Here is a 17,163-nt window from a genome sequence, read left to right on the forward strand (position 1 = left end):
CGCGCTCTAACAGACCGCGCCTGTTTGTGCACTCTGTTCGTGCGGCTCGGTCTCCCTCTTTAGTCCCTGTTTAGTCTTGCAATGAGTGGCTGTTTCATGTTGGTTACTGCTTCTTTGAGTATTCTTGAGTGGGCCAGCTTTGAATGCAGGTGCCCTCTGAAAGGGCCAGCTGCAAGCTATGTCTGCCTGAATAACTCTGCTGTAATAGCCTTCGGAGGAGGACTTCCCGATTTTTAAATCATGACACCATTTGTCTCTCCTGCCCTTTGTGCTCCAATTCCATGTTGATGCAGAAGCCCTAATATTGCACCACTGGAAAATTGTCTACAAAATGTGACGAGTCAGATGAAAGTAGTACATTACAAATCCAGTTCTGTAGGCTTCAAAGGTACACTACACTTTGATTAATCGTTGCTCCCAAATGAGACTCACCAAGTTTTGCAAGGCCGGTGTGAAATAATCCATGGGTTTTTGGCTGCCCACCTTGGATAGCTGAGGGTTTACCTTCTTAGCTTTAGGATTGGGAGTTAATCCTTGTGAAAGTGATGTGGTATCTACATGCATATGTCTCTTCTTTCCTACCCCATCCCAAAACATTTCCTTTGTTATGCTAGGCTTATCAAACAGGGCCAGGATGTTTGACCTGTTGTCAAAGAAGACTAGGCTATTCTAGTGCCATCTGAGCAACCTCGGAGCCAGCCTGGAAAGACCCAGCAGAAATGCAAATTAATATCAGGTAGAACTAATTGGATACCTGTACATGTGCTGGACGTCTCCTGTGACACATGCTAAGTAGTTTATTAGCTTAGCTTAGATTAATAGAGTCATCTAGTGCTAATTAATGTGCTCCAGCAGCCTCCGTGTCATGTCTATTCAGCATTGCTGTACTTTGTTGACCAAGCTTTAGTACAAGTACTCCCACTGCCATTTTGAAGCGCAGTGCAAGGGTGTTGAATACATGTGATGCTGTGGGCACTTTAGAACAGCTCTCGGAGCTGCCCTAATTAAAGTGTACCACCCTAGAGCACGTGTATAGTTGCTCATTGAGGCTACTTATTTTGAGGCCTGCTGGCTTCATTTCCTTCCTGTAGAGTCAGAAGGGGAACATAAAAGAAAAATGCACAGCATGACCTAGCACGTAAAGCATAATACATGGATTTACAGGTTCTAGGTTTTTTTTCCAATTTTGCTCCTGGTCTCTTCCCATTGACCAAATGTGAACTTGGTCTCTCTTTCATTTGTACAAAAAGAATACAAGTTAATTGGGGATAATAATATGATACTTAATTCCTTAATGTTTGAAAGGTAGTTTGAGATTTTCCTGTAGAGTTCATTATGCAAGTTCACATTACTTTTACGTTCCTTATATGAATGTTCTGAACCAGTTTGGAATTTTGAACAGAAACTTCCGAGTTAAACCAGTTTCAGGTAGGCTTCTTGACTGACTGACATGAATGTTAACATGAGTTGCAGGTTCAATTGCTTATTCATTTTTCTGCAACAAGATATAGCACCATAACTTTGTTTCCAATGGAAATACTAGCCCTGACCACAGCTAAAATCACAAAATTTATTAGCTTAAGATCATTATAGGGTCAGGGGTTTTAATTTATTGGAATGATTCTTGTGTAGTATAAGCATATCTGACATTCCTGAGAGAGAGATTTATGTTAAGAATACAGTATTCAGTTTAAAGTGTCTGTTACCTTTCTTCACACTACAGGTGATAATGACCCTGTTTCCTTCTGAAAGGTCCTGAGTTATCTTTTCCTCCATTAAATTGTTTGTAATCCCTAGGACTTTTTCTCCTCCAGTTTTATAGATCTCCACACTGTTTTTAATTGTTGCTGTGTGCCTGCTTCTTCCCTCAAATTTGAAGAATACTTTGCATTTGAAAGCTTGTTTAAGTCCTGTACTGACCATTTAGTTGGTCCAATCAAGGATATCACCCAAAACAGTCCTTGCCTTTTGCATTATTACCAAGGATCCTGTTTTTTTTCCTCTAATAAAAAAAACAAAACAAAAAAAACAAACCCCAATTTTTGGATTAAAAAAGTAACCCGAAATCCACATTTTCCTGTGATTAAAATGAACACCACTATAATTATATCTATGTATTAGTGGTGTTTCATTTTAATCACAGGAAAATGTGGATTTGGGGTACCTTTTTTAAATCTGAAAATTGGGGATTTTTTTAAAAATCAGATCCCTGATTATTACATACTTTATAAGAACACACTGTCGGGGTGTATATCAATTACGGCACTTTAGTTTCTCTGGTGAGCGCAGTAATGCTACTGACAATCTAGTTTAATTTCTTTAAAGTTGTTCTCACTAGTTATGAAGACAACAATAATGCTGAGGGACAGCGTCTTCCTGCATTAAAGCAGTTTTCTGGCTAATCTATTCCTGGCAGTTTTCCTTGGATCTAATTACTGCTTTCCTTGATTAGTAGAATTCAGTATGAGAAACTGACATGAGGCAGTTGGGTTTTTTTTTTTTTTAAGTGGAATGTGGACCTGTAGCAATTAATTTATGCTGTATCAAGAGATGGAGAGAGCAGGGTGACTTAATTTCAGAATTGGGTAAGCACGCACTGTTGAAAGAAGACCGTGCCTGTGCTTCTTGAAATGTGAAATCCTAATCATAAAGGTTTTAATCTGTCTTGATGTTTTATGTAATGGCATATCATGTGATCTCAAGTCTGTAATGTCATCATATGCCCTTCTTGTTTTGTCTTGATCATGACCAATTCTTATTAGACCCGGCGAACTTGGAATAGAAGCAAATGAATGATCTTTAATGACATGGCTTTTTGAACCTTGAAAGTGCTATTGAGTTCAGGGCTCGCAGTACATAGTGGAATGCTAATGTTAATTTTCCTGCTGCCAAGAAAAGTATTTATTATGAGTCTCATTCTGTGGGAACTAATCAACAGGTACTGAATGAATATATAGATGAAAGTGCTATTTCTTCAGAGACAAAACTGTGATGGAATAGCCATGAAAGTGTTCTTGGAATTGGAACAGCATCTTAAGAGGTATTTCTAAAACTTCCATTTGTTAAGAAACTTTCTTTGCTATTTGTAGTTAAGCTCTCTGTTCAAACAAGTGCTTAAAAATGGCATTGCTACTACTAAAGCAAGGTGCTTGACATGAAGTGTCTCTGAAATGTAATACTAGCTCAGACAAGTGCTTTGGTGTGGTGAGCTACTTATTTTCCAAAATCCTCACCCTTTAGAAAAAAAATTAAGACTCATGCTCTAAACTAATACTGCAGTTAGAAATTAAGCTTTCATCCTAAATTATTCACATTCAAAATATATTCCTTTGTGGGGGTGGGGGGAATAGTAGCATACTTAACTCTCTTTACATTCATTGCAACTACAGAGAGCAGCATCTCTGCATTGAAAATAAATCATTATTATAATATTTCAATTTCACAATAGTAGATCAACTTTTTAAAAGGATTTATTTTTAGAATAACACTTACACCCTTTTAAATATTTTTATTTTAAAAGTTTCAGTGATGTGCACAACCTGTTTTTCATCTGATTCTTTTTGGAAACCTATCAAAAAAAGTTGAATACAGAACTTACCTTATTCAGTGTGTTACAAATTGAACAGCGTGTGAATTTTGGTTTAGTCTTCAGCAAATCTGGTTTCTTTTGCCATTGATCAATGAAACCCCAAATACGTGGGACTGCTTTTCCTTTCCAGCTTTGATTTATTTTTTTTAAAATCTGATTTCCTTCAAAGTGATGACAAAAACAGAGAGAGAGGGGAAGGGGGGGAGGAGAATCTTTCATGATTTGAGAAATAGGAAGAATTATTTTTAAAAGCTTTGTTAAATTATGCTATTACTTATGGAAGCAGAAAATATCTTGGTTCTTTCATGTTTTATAGCTGCTGCTTACCTAGTGCAAATAGATACCTTTGTTTTGGGAGGAGGGAATACTGCACAGCAGTATAACATCTCATGTTTTCCAACATAAACAATATTCTTTCACAGAGACTGATATAGGATTTGCTTGTTAGAAAAATGTTAAAGGTTAGACTTTTTTATGCCTCTGAGGAAAAAAAAGAGCTGGCATGCCTTTAATTGGAATTATATTTTCTGTTATTTACAGTGTAAACAGGAGCTAAATGATAAATGTCATGGCTTGTGAAGGTTTCAGAACTTGGGTGCTGTCCTCCTTTTACCTCATCCATAAAAATCTGACACTTAAATAATACATCTTGTCATTGCAGTCAGATACACAAATAGTAATTAGAATTTATTCCACTTGAAGGTGTGTTCACACCCCTGCCTGTAATATAGTGTCTTTAGAGAACAGCTTTTTCTCAATGGAGTGAATGATGCATTTAAAAAAAAAACGTTCTGAATGTTGTTTATACATAAAAATTCGGGTACATGCAGAAATCAAAATGATCCTGAATTTAAGATGTGCCCCCAGTAGTTAGATTCTATACATGGGAAATTTATAGATTTATTATCATTTCCATGTATAGGATCTAATTATTGGGGGCTTATCTTAAACTCACCCCCCTCCCCCCGCTACTGCAGGCAGTGGGGGGAGAAGTGACAAGGGAGGCAGTAATTAGAAGGGGGACAGACAGAAGATGACGTGGTAGTGGGGGTGCAGTAATGGGATAAGCAGTGGGGGGTCATGGGGACAGATAGTAGGGTGGTAGGGGGAAGGTTATGTGGAAGTGGTGGGGCAGGCAGTGGGGGAGGCAGCTAGTTTCCCTCCTGCCACCTATTTCACCCCCCCATTTACTCCTTTTTATTGCATGCCCCTTCAAAGCCTCAGGCTCCCAAGTCCCCCTTCCCTGACTCCCCAGTTCACCATTCCATGCTGCTGCTGCTTCCTGTAGCCTCAGGTCCCTGCCCCCCTTCCTCCCATCTCCCTCTCCTCCCTGAAGTCCCTGGCCACCTGCTCCTCCATCTCCCCCTAACCTTTACTTTGGCACCAGCAGGTTTCTTCCTTGCTGCAGCCTGGAGGCACTGAGCACTGCTCCAGCCCAGCCCCATAGTAGCAGCCCAGAGTCAGCTCCACTGCCATGTGGCCAGGCTGCAGCAAGGATGGAGTCTGCGAGCACTGGAGCAAAAGTAAGGGCTAGTGCAGCAGTGGGGGCTTGAGGGGAGGTAGACGGGAGGCAGCAGGGGTGGAGTGGGGCGGGGAGGGTGGCTAGGCAGTAGCTACAGTCCCAACCTGAAGCCACAGCTGCAGTATCCACCTACCCTCCCCCCTGCCATTTTCAATTCTAAGATGAGGGATTCCCCCCCCCCCCCAAAAAAAAAGGGCCATTTTTTAATTGAGTTAATACAGTAGATTTATACATCTTTGAGATCTGGTGAATGCGTAGCTATAACTTAAATCAAATGGCAAATACACTGTTTATACTAAACTGGTACTGTACTTAACAAGGAATTTTGTTACCAGGTATCATTGGCAACTGTCTTTTGTGTTGTGGGTTAATGACAGCAGGTCTGAGGTGATTTCTTTCTCAGATATGTGTACTGTAACAACCTGGGTTACTGTGTATCAGAGTAGGAACATATGGCTACCTGTGCATCTGAATATTTTGCAACTGTATTTTATCATGGAAAAGAAGTAGGATTTTCTCTGACCTTTCTGCATTGCAGTATAAAACTTTGTTACAGGGCAGGGGTTCCCAACCATTTTAGGCTGAGGACCAGCAAACCGTGGACTGGGAGTGACCGCAGACTGGCATACTGCAGACCAGCAGTGACCGGCATACTGTGGGCAGGTAGCCAATCCTTTTTTATGCTTAATATAAAAAAGGGATGGCTGCTAGTCTGTGGCTTGCTTGTCTGTCCGGCAGGCAGCCCTCCTGTGGACCGGCACTGGACTGTGGCCCGGGAGTTGGATATCCCCTGTAACAGGGGTTCCCATCACTTCACACTGCTGTAGTAGGTGCACTGATAAGACAGCTGATAGGACCCTTAGCAACTTTAGCTGTATAAACAGGTCTTGTACATGGTCCTTGGACTCCATGCTTTAATAGTTTTGCTGCTTTTTGTTTACTTTCAACTTACCTTTGCTTTCACCTTGCTTTGTTTCTCAGACAAATACACTGGATAATTATATTTTAGTTGTTTTTCTCCAAATTAGGATTAGGTGATAGCTGTTGCCTACCATTACAAATTAAAGAGAAATTATTAAGCCTGTCTAGCTTGCATTTCTTGCTGTCTCCTGTCCCCCCTCAACCCCCATCATCATCATTTTTTTTTCCCTTCAGGAAGAGATGGATACTTTTTGCTTCTGAAATTGAAACTAGTGGAACTTTGTGTATAAATTTATAAAGGTGCATTATCTTTCAATTTATCCTTTAACTGTTGATATTCCTTTTGCAAATCCATCGTTAAAGGACACAGGCATACTGCTCATATTTATAGTATGGAACTACTCACCTGCACATCTGAAAATATTTATTTTAAACCCTATTTTGCTATATGCTGCAAAGGATCAGTGCAAAGGATTTTTTAATGCAAAGGATCAGTGTTTATATAATAGTGCAAATATCTGATAGCAACCTGGTTTCCTTAACAAGGAGACAGTAAAATGCATTCTATAACACCCATTTTTCAGATGCTTTGTGCATAACAGTGGTCCTTTTCACTAAAATATTACATGTTTATCAAACAGCCGTAGGGCAGAAATTGTGGCACTTTTCAGAGCTGCAGTTTGGATTGCAATCAGTTTTTACAGGGAAGCGGTGAATGATGCTAGCCCAGAATTTAAACTGAGTTGATTTGAGTTGCGAGTTTCTGAAACTACCTATTTAGTGGTGTCTTTTGCTAAACTTGTAAAATATGCCATAAGGAATAATGTGCTATATGCATATGTGCAGCAAAGGTAACTTGCACAAAGATAACTTGGCCCCCAGGTTTTTCCAACCCAGTAGACCAAGTAGCTATCAAGTATTATCAGTAATGTGAAAATATTTAAGAGTAACCAAGGATCTGGGAAAAACATGCAGCAGACTTATTCCTCTTCTGAGGTATTAGTAGACATACCTCTATGGATCCTAGTAACTTGGTTCTTAAAAGTACATCTTTTAGAGAAGCACCTAATCTGGGATTTGTGGACTTCTACCATCTCCACTCTTAGTTTGTTCCACTGATTAATTATCCTCACTCTTAAAGAGTATATCAGAGCATATAACTTTCTAATTAGGTGTACAGCTACCAACTATTGTGTATAACTTCCTAATCTTGAATTTGTCAAAGCTGAAGTAAGGACCTGTTAGTTCTTCCTGTGTTGTTCTCCAATAGATTGAGGGGCTACATACACCCTTTAGCCTCAACGCTATGTGAAAATGCCTAAATGCTGGAACTGAGTCACCTTTCAGTATTCTTTTTGACAAAGTGAACAGCTTTACTTTTTCAGGTCTTGCTAAACAGCATTTTCTCTAGCCCCTAAATGATGTTTGTGGCTCTTTTGTATCCTCTCCTTTTTTACCCCAACATCCTGTTTTGAAATGTGGATATCAAAACTGTTCCCATTATTAAACTAAAAGGAAAAAGTGATAGTACTCTGTGCTACCTGCTCATGATACTCCTCTTCCCTTTTGTACCTTAATAGATAATGGTGTTAACATTTTGGGGATCTTTACACAGGACTGGGAGGGGGGCTTTAGTTACAGAAGCTCTCGGGAACTGCTTTAATTAAAGTGCCCACAGCATCTCATGTATTCAGCATCCCCCACTTCAAAATAGCAGCAGGGGTGTTTTACCTAACACTCGTTCAATCCTTAGTTAAAACATCTGTACCACCATTTTGAAGTGGAGGGATGCTGAATAAAATATACAGGACGCCAAGGTTGTTGGAGCATGGTAATTATCACCACGCTTCAGTAGACTTGATTGAGTCTGCTCCAATGCGCTGTAATAATATTTTTGTTGGTTATGTGAACTAGCATTTTACAAAGTAGTTTCAGGGCTCTTCTAGAGGTGTAGCAAATCATCATGAAATCAGTTATTCAGTTCAAGTTTTCAAGGGTGGTATGCGCGTATGGCTTTAAATCATAAGGTTTGGAAACTTACTAAAAAAATTATTCTGAAGAATAAGATGACAGCTGCCAAAAGGATCCACTCCAGTGTAAACTAAGGACTCTTCTAATGCAATTCTAAACTTGTATTTAGGCCTACTTCAGAAAGGTACCAAAATGCGGTATTAAGGAATGGTGTATACTTCTTTGTTATGAAAAGGAGTAGAGTTGAAAATTCGGCCAACAGCAAGTAGTATAAAGAAGATTTACTAGGCGTGTTACATAGATACGAAGTTTTAAGCTGTGATCTTCTAATAAACTTTCCATTGGCCAATTAAAGGGAATATACTTTGCAGTTCCCAGAAAGCCTAAGTCACTAGATGGCAATGTCCATCTCCAGAAAGGCAGTATTTAGATAGTGTCTTAAATTTATAGAATCCATATAATTATCAGGATTGTAATGTATATTATTTGCAAACCAGCAGACATCCAGTCCCTTTGACCTGAGGCTCCTGTGTCACAGGAGCCATGTTGAAAGGGGCTGGAAGGCAGCAGGGAATACCTCCACTGTAAGGTTATTCCTCCAGTGGTATAAATCTAGTGAAAAGATTCTGTGCCACCCCAGCCCCTTTGTAAGGCTGTGGTTTAGCAAGCAAGAGAGGTACAAGTAAAGTAATCCTGGGTTGCAGCATGACTTGTGCTGTGGCTGTCCTATTTAGTTTATGGGGCAGCATATGCAGACATAGAGCAGCCCTGAAGGTGCTGCTGGGTCTAAGCAAACCTGCCATGTCCATCATGCAAGGAGGCTGAAGTCAATTTGCTCTCTTCTGAGTTAAAAGTGGGAACTGACTTTTCTTAATTATCCTTTAAAAATTTCAAGTATTATTTTTAAAAATACATCATTTTCTTTCCATGCTAGTCTTAAACCAGTAAGGCAGATATGGGGGTTGTTATTGCTTGTTTTTTAGCTCATGATGTAATTTCAGATTCTTAGCTTGTACACTCAAAATGTTCCATGTCACTGGGAAAAAAAAAAGTTCAGGGCCTCATTTACATAATTCCTATGAGAACATAGACATAAAATTAAGCTGGTAGCTCCTGCTATGTGTACAGTTAATATCATTTTCTAACTATAGAAAAGCAATATACAAGTGAAGAAAACTAAAAGTGTGTCAACCAGGTAATACTCTTCCATCACCACTTAGCCAGTGGGACCTGTGTTTTTAAGTCACACAAGTGCTTCTGAATATTCTGCCATTAGGGGCTTAAATACAGTTTCAGGAACCTTATTTGGCTTTCTGTTTTAAGAATATTGGTTTGTAAGTGTTTTCAGCGTGTTGAAAGCTTTATCACCAAAACAGTTGCATTACAAAGAGATTTAAGTGTTATAATTTTAAAGGCTTTGAATTCAAAATTACAATTTTAGTCTCTGGAACACTTCTTAAACTTTTCCCTAAAATCAAGTACTTAAGTGTGCTACCAAATTGTTGAAACTTTAGAAAAGTAATTAACCTTCTGGTCCATAGCTTTAAAATACCAGGAAGGCATTCATAGAATTTCTATTCTATGAAATTTTACTTCTATTCAAATTTAGTTTTAACAGGTTTAACCTTACACTTAAATTCAGGGAAATCAGTTATTTTTAATTCTCTCTAGTCTGGCCAAATGCATCTTAACTCGATCAAAGAATTACGCCCTGAATCAAATTGTGTTTCTTTTAAAAATATCAGTGTGTATTTGAAATAAAATCCAGGTTCATGAATAAGGCAGTGTAACTAATCACTTAAAAGTTGGGGAATGATATTGTGTAGCTGAGCACTCCTATAAAAATCATGCACAAAAGCCTGTTCGTTTTCTCGGTAAATGTTTCCTTTTTTTAACTACAGAAAATATTCTGGTTTTAGTAAAATGTCAGAAGCTTTGGAAATTTGTGACCCAACTCTTGCTCAACTATAACTCCGGCATCTCCTGGCTTTTACAATGCCAGTGTGTTAGACTGTTGGAAGGGATGAAGACGGTGTCTCTTTACAATGCTTGAAAGCTGCACAGAACCCTGCTAATGCACACCCTGGCTTATTGCTGATTAGAACAAACATCAGTTAGTTAGAAATTTCATTATTTGGGATTTGTAAGACAAAGCCATCCATTTCGCAGTGTCTTATGCAATGTCTCTTTTCCTAATGGAAGTACTTTTAAGTGGAAGGATAAGAAAATATAAAGAAGCCTTTCTAACATATTTTTCTTAACATTTAGTACTAGTTTTTCTCTGACAAAATGAGATGATGATTTTAAAGGCATGTTTTAAAAAACCCTTTTTAACCACAAAGTATAAGTAAGAAGGCAGTTAGTTTAATTAGAAGGGGATTGCACTTCGCTTTGCTTTATCCCCATATTTTTCTGTTTCCTCACTGCCACCTCTAGATTTTACTTCTTCCTAAGACAGTGATATAGTGGCCTGATACAAAACCTGCTAAAGTGAATGGAAGAATTCTAGCGACTTCAGGAGGTTTTGCACTAGCTCCTAGGAACCTTGACTTGTAATTTCTGGAGTATGGGCTTAATTTTAAGTGTCAAAGTGAAAAGAGAAGCAGCCATCAAAGAGGAATTTGCTGTCTAGCAAGAAACCTAGTCCAGATGCTATATTAGTCATGGCTTTGGAAAGGAGCTTACCTAAATTCATCAACCAGTTCAAGGTTTCCAATCCAGTTTAATCGGAATTAATTTAAAAAAGAAGATGGGTATGGGGAAGAGGGGAGGGTGGGAGAGGCAGAGAAGAAATGGGTAAGTAGTAGAAAGTGCATAGATGGAGAGTTGTTAAGTGGGTCAAAGATGGAAGGGAAAGGATAGGAATTGTCCCATGTTATCCAACGCACATACTAGACAGACTTCCTATTTTGAATTTGGGGAGGAGTTCCCAACTGTGCCCCATTAGGAGCTGGCAGTTGACTATGACTAGGGTTGCCAACCCTCCTGGATTGGCTGGGAGTCTGCTGGAATCGGCATTGATCTCCCAATGAGTATTGAAAGCAATCTGGGAGATTGATATTGTGAACAGGTTGAACAGTACAATTAATGATATTATGTCATGCTGGGGAAAAAAATCTGGAATAGTTTCAGTCAGTTGGCAACACTAACTGTGACGTCACCAGGAAAACCTGCCTGGCACAGCTGCGGGATCTCAGTGGCTCAGAGCTACACTAACATACAAAAAACTGTACATATCAGATCTGTGTGATCTTACTGCTGCCAGACCACTTCCTGCTTGCTGGGTTTTGTTTCTTTTGTCAGATAGGTGTGACTTGAAATACTCAAATAATTTCCTTTTATTTAAAATAGGAATACAAAATCAGAGAAACACGCAATCATGTATTTTAAACAGCAGGATTGTGTTGTGGTGTGGGAGGCTTTTCATTCCTTTGGCTTTAAGGAAACTCTATACGTTATGTGCACGTTAATGTTGTAGTTGAAAGTGAGGAGGAGAATCAAAATGTAAATTTTATGAATAATTTTAGATTTTATGCAAATAAATTTACACAGGGCTTTGGAGATGAATCATATGCTGCCTCTTGAGGTGTGAAAGTTCTGGGAGGATTGTATACTGACTGTACACTATATGATTAATGCTAATAAGGTAAGGCTGGGCTGTTGTGTCAGGTCCAAAAAGAAAAATAAACTATCTCTGTGTTCAGAGAGCTGTAAAGCTTCAGTGGAAGAAGGGCTCTTTTTCATGCAGCTTTTCTCAGTTCTATATTCAGAACCACCAGTCACCCATCCTGTGGGGACAGCTGTACTGTACAAGACTTAGGGCAAAGATAAGGCGGAGCTAAACCTTTGTATGGCTTTCTGCAGAGAAAAGATAAGAGTTTGGTCCCAGGCCAAATGTTTCATATAATATTTCTGAAGTGCTTAGTTGCTGGATTTTTTCCCACAATGGGGCATCAGATACGAGTGATTATAGGGCTTTGAGGGGAGCATTCACTTTTTATTGAGATTAAATTCTTCCAGACTCTTCTAATCTAAACTTGGGACCCAATTTGGGTGATAGACCTATCCAACCATAGATGCAAGTAAGTAATTTCTGGTTGCTAATTCATGGTCTAGGGTGTATCAGCTGACTACTGAGAATCTAACCCAGTGGGGACTTGGACAGAACAGGTCTCTTCTTCCTGTTCAAATTGCATTACAAGCTGTAGTCCTCTCTCTGGAAGGATTCTTTACTGATGATCTTGGGAAAAGAACATCAAAGAGCTTTAGCCATGGATCAAGATTTTCTAAAACTATTTAAGTATTCTTTGAAGAGAGCACTCTGATGAATAGACTGCATACTGTCTTTGTTAGCAAAGATTCATGAATTATCTAAGGGAGATGCAAATGTTTAAAGATTTATTTTACCAACAGTTAACATTTAGTGAGGTTTGTTTTAATGAGGATGTTATAACTAAAGCTAAATTAACTATCATATTTTTTGATAGGGCTTTGAGCAGTGCTTTACCCCCAAGGAGCAAATGACTGGCACTTTCTTTGTAAGATCATTATCTCCAGGCTTTTAAAATGCATCCTTCTGTCTTCCACACAGAGTGCACAACATGATATTCAGTATGTGTACTATGATTCAACCCACTGTCCTCTCATAGTAGAGCCAAAAAAGGCGATACATAGGATGGTATAAATGGTTTTTCCCTTTGTGGTTTTCTTTATTGCCTATGCCTTGCACCTGGCACAAATAAAAGTGCAAATATATATGCTATGTTATTGTTATGTGATTAGCCATTTAGCTTCCTTAACACTTCATTAAAAAAAAACAAACCAACCAGATAGGTCATTCATACTGTATCTGACATTAGGTTTAAGTAGCTTCAAAGTTCTAGAAGTAGCAAAAAAATAAAACTGATGCTAGAGAAATACCTGGCAGCTGAGGGCTCTTTAATCTGGCAGATCCCATTGCTAGAAGCTGATGTTGCCAGTGTTCAAACTGGAAATAAGCAGATTTAGGAATAGATTGCCAAGGGCTGTGGGAAATCTTCAGCAGGCTTTAGGTCCTAAAATCAATACTGCATACTCTTCTAATTCAGCTGCAAGTGAGTTGGTTAGATATGGGAATGTCTGTCTGAAATTGTGACCTTTGTCATATTAGATGTTAGTAATGGTCTCCTCTGTCCTGAAAACTGTACATTTTTCAGACTTAATAAGAGCAGCTAGTTACAGCTTCTCCTCTAATTTGACAGGATTGCATCTATAGAAATGGTGACTCATATCACTGCTGAAATCCAGAGGAATTTTATTGTAGACTTCAGTAGAGCTACAATTTCATCCTAGGCAATTAATTTGCAGTATCTTTGTCAGACATCTTATAATTCTAGCTATTTGCAGGATACCAGTCCTGATGAAATTTAATAGAAATGCAATACATTGTTTTCAAGTTCAATATCAGCTGTGTTAAAATTCTGTCTAAAGTAAAAAGACATGTTTAGCATAACCCATTTACTGCGGGGTTCTTCCCTGGAACCAACAAATTTGTTATAGCATACTTTCGTCTTCATGTGTGTTAAGGATTGAGTTATATATTGATTGTTTTTCAACTATACAATGCAGGCCTACCTAGATAAAGCCCTTTAGTTCCTGTGTATAGTGTAAGATTGATTTCCATGTTAACTATGAAAGGGAGTTAGGATTTTGTAAGGAGGTTCCTGGCGTGGCTCCTTCATGGTATAAGCAAGAGAAATTTTATCTCAGTTTTGAGACAGATTTTGGATGTTTTAATGTCTCTTGCTAGAGCGGAGAGCATTGTTATTGTGGTTAAATGATGAATTAAAAGGTCCGAGAGGAAGTTTAGTGTGGCTTTTTTTTCTTTAAGCAGCACAGGGCAACACACAAGCTCAAGCAGCTTGCAGTCTAAATGAATCTCTATGAATATTTATCTAATCATATGCCTAAGATGAAAACTGTATTATTGAGTCGAGAACTAAATATTTCATAGCAGAAACAAAATTTAAAGTTGAGTCCCTGTAAAAGGTGGAGGTTGCTAAATAATCTTCAACTACAAAAGTTTTCACTTGTTCAGGGAGTTAATACTCGTTGCAGATTCAGGGACTGTTTCCAATAGAAATTAGGTGTCTGTGCTGTAGTGTTACACATGCATAATTTTCTACAGCAGACAGTTGCATAAAATGTGTGTGTAACATTGCTCATTTATGTAAACAGCTGTGAAATTAGGAGCCTACCATGTAATCTTTTGGGGAAGGGGAGTGTCTCTATGATGTGTAGAATGTGTTAAGGTATCAAGTGTCCATATTAATGTTTCATCTCATTAAAAGCGACTTCTCTCTATACCAATGTCAGTCAGACACAGAAATGCCATGGAAATTAATTGCAGAAAGCTAAATGAAGAATTTGTTTAGTTTTTTTTAATGGACACAAAAGTGAAAGGAGAAATGAATCAATTTTTAGCATGAATAAGAAAAACAATCCCAAAAGGCGCATCCAGAAAAGCGCGGTCATGTGGCATGTGGCACCACAAACACGTTTGCAGCACCACGTACCACACAGTCTGGTGTTCTCTGCACTGCTTGTGTGTGCATGGCGCCGGGTTTTTTTTCCCGTGGTTTTTTGACTCGTAGATATCCAGGAGTGGGGAAAAAAAAAAAAAACTGCGGGGGGGGAAAAAAAGGTACCACGCATGCTCAGGCAGCACACACTGCTGAAGAGCGGAGCCATGCTCTGCTGCCAGACAGGCTGCTGTGGCAGAATTGCTGTGGCTGCAGCCCTGGGAAGCCTCCAAAACCATAGATAAGGCTGCTGGGGCCAGCACAGTGCGGGGCCAGCTTCCCCTACCCCACCTGGGGCAACTTGCCATAAACGAAAGTGCCCATGGCATGGGCGTTCCCCGGGGACAAGTAGCTATGGCACAAGGTGCACTGCTGCTAGTTGTGCGTGGATGTTTAGTTCCTCGGGGACATCTGGATGCACCCAAAACATATCTTATGTCAAATGGGAATCAGATGGGAATCTGTGTTCTAATATTGTTTTCCTGTGGAAAGGACAGCTTAATATTACTGCGCTCTCTACAGACTGACAGAAATATATGTTGGGTTATTGATGGTGTGAACTATACATTGGTTTGGCTAGCAAGTGGAAAACTGATTTAAGGGTTGCATCCAGAGCTCATTGAAATTAATAGGAAGCTTGCTGTTGACTTCAGTCAGGATTAGATTTGGTTTCAGTTATGCAAACAATTTAATAATAATCTGGATTGGTGGTTATCAGACTGTCCCGTGGAACCCTTGGTTTCCACAGTCAATTATAATAAGTTCTGTAAAGAGGTTGGGGGTAATTACAGAGTGGTGTGCTGCCATTGCCAGGGTCAGCCTTCAAGATTATAGGGGTAGGGGTTCTCCAGCAGAAGTGATATGAAAGGGATCCTAGGAAGTTGAAAACTACTGTTGTAGATAATGTGGGGGGGGGGGAGAGGAGAGAAGCCAGGGGTCTTACAAATCTATTAAAATATTGACTGTTTCTAGTAGCTTGGGGGTAATATTCTTTCCTTTTAAGGAAAAATCTGATCTGGTATTGGAAGAATGTTTGAGAATACTGAACTTGGCAAAATGTGACCTCCCCTGTGAATAGGATTAGCTGACTTGCACCACGCTACTGGTATTACTGAATGAAAGCATAGTAGACTGAGAAGACCAAAATAAACTCTTTAAGAAGGATAATGATGAGATGTGCTACAGCTAATTTGTAAAGTGATTATTCCTTGCCTTTCTGGCTTTCATTCTTCTGTGAGGGTAACAATAATAAATTATGTATTAAGTTTCTACATGGTCGAGTGAAGATCTTACATGAACTAAGTATTTAAAACCTAAAAATATGGAACACGCAAGACAGATAAATCTACAGCTTAAGTCTCTTCAGTTTTAGTTAAGGTCATGCAGTCTACACACATCTCTTACAGGCTCTGGGTGTGTTTGTTAAATGGTTGTATAGAAAGAGCATCATTTAAAATATATTTGGTGTGAATGCATTCTATAATGCTGTGTCCTGCTATTGCTAGATGCATATGAAAGCAGGTTTTGAAATGCATTGCAATTAACTAAAGTAAGGAGTTTTCTTAAATGATCACCCTGTGGGGCACAGGTTCAAAACATAGCTGTCACATTGGCTCATCTGGAAAAGAGTGGATAGGCATTTTTACTGTTGCTAGATAAGAATGTGGAAAAAGCAACTGTCTAGAAATGTACAGATTGGTGCTGCATGCGTGTGTTCTGGCCAAAGGTTCTCTCCACCATTGACTATGGATAAAAAATGAATAGAGTAAGTTGGAGGAATGCGCTAGCACAGTAAAGATTGCAGATTCCAGGCACCCCTTGGAAAATGCCCCCTCTTAATTTCAGCTCCTTTTTTTTTTTTTTCTTCCAACTCCAGGCAAACAATGGAGCGAATCCTGTCCCCCCCCCCCCCCCCCCCCCCCCCCCCCCCCCCCCCCCCCCCCCCCCCCCCCCCCCCCCCCCCCCCCCCCCCCCCCCCCCCCCCCCCCCCCCCCCCCCCCCCCCCCCCCCCCCCCCCCCCCCCCCCCCCCCCCCCCCCCCCCCCCCCCCCCCCCCCCCCCCCCCCCCCCCCCCCCCCCCCCCCCCCCCCCCCCCCCCCCCCCCCCCCCCCCCCCAAATCCTTTTCTGGTGCAAAGACTTGGCAAGACCCTAGCAGGCCCAAAATGTGTGTAGTGCTGTGCATTCCCCTGAAAGATCCCTGGCTGTGCCTTGTGAGTCATGTTGGCACGCCTGAGCTTAGCCCTGGCCTGGCACCCCAAGGGCCCCTGAGGCTTGGGTGGCTCCTGGTCGGGACTGGCTGCTCTGCTGGCCCACACATGCACATGGGGTGTCTATAGGATTGAAAAATCTTCCATGCTTTAGAGTTGCTGGTTGTAGCCGTGTTGGTCTAAGGACACAGGCAGACAAGGTGCTTTGGGTGATGAGATATCTCTTATTAAGCCAACTAAATAGCTAGGAAAATTGTTCTTTGCAAGCTTGGGTACCAACACCCATGTTCAGGCATAGAAAGGCTGCTTATGTCTGAACAAGGTGTTGGTACCTGAAAGCTTGCAAAGATCAATTCTTCCAACTATTTAGTTGGTCTAATAAAAGATATCACA

At 40.1% G+C, this 17,163-nt stretch overlaps 1 protein-coding gene across 6 annotated transcripts in view; it reads left to right on the forward strand.

The window, feature by feature from the left end:
* TSC22D1 (TSC22 domain family member 1) overlaps nucleotides 1-17,163 on the forward strand; it is a 163,060-nt gene that overhangs the window by 131,279 nt on the left and 14,618 nt on the right. The window contains exon 1 of one of the 6 annotated variants that reach the window (XM_019524083.1): nucleotides 2,975-3,040. The exons of the other annotated variants lie outside the window; for them this stretch is intronic. Coding sequence (XP_019379628.1) covers nucleotides 3,003-3,040 — 38 coding nt within the window. The 5' untranslated portion in view covers nucleotides 2,975-3,002. Of the gene's footprint in view, nucleotides 1-2,974; nucleotides 3,041-17,163 lie in introns of those variants that run through there. 6 annotated transcript variants of the gene reach the window in all.

This window comes from Gavialis gangeticus, unplaced genomic scaffold (genome assembly GCF_001723915.1).
Source record: "Gavialis gangeticus isolate Ggan-Ray unplaced genomic scaffold, GavGan_comp1, whole genome shotgun sequence".
NCBI classification, from domain to species: domain Eukaryota; kingdom Metazoa; phylum Chordata; order Crocodylia; family Gavialidae; genus Gavialis; species Gavialis gangeticus.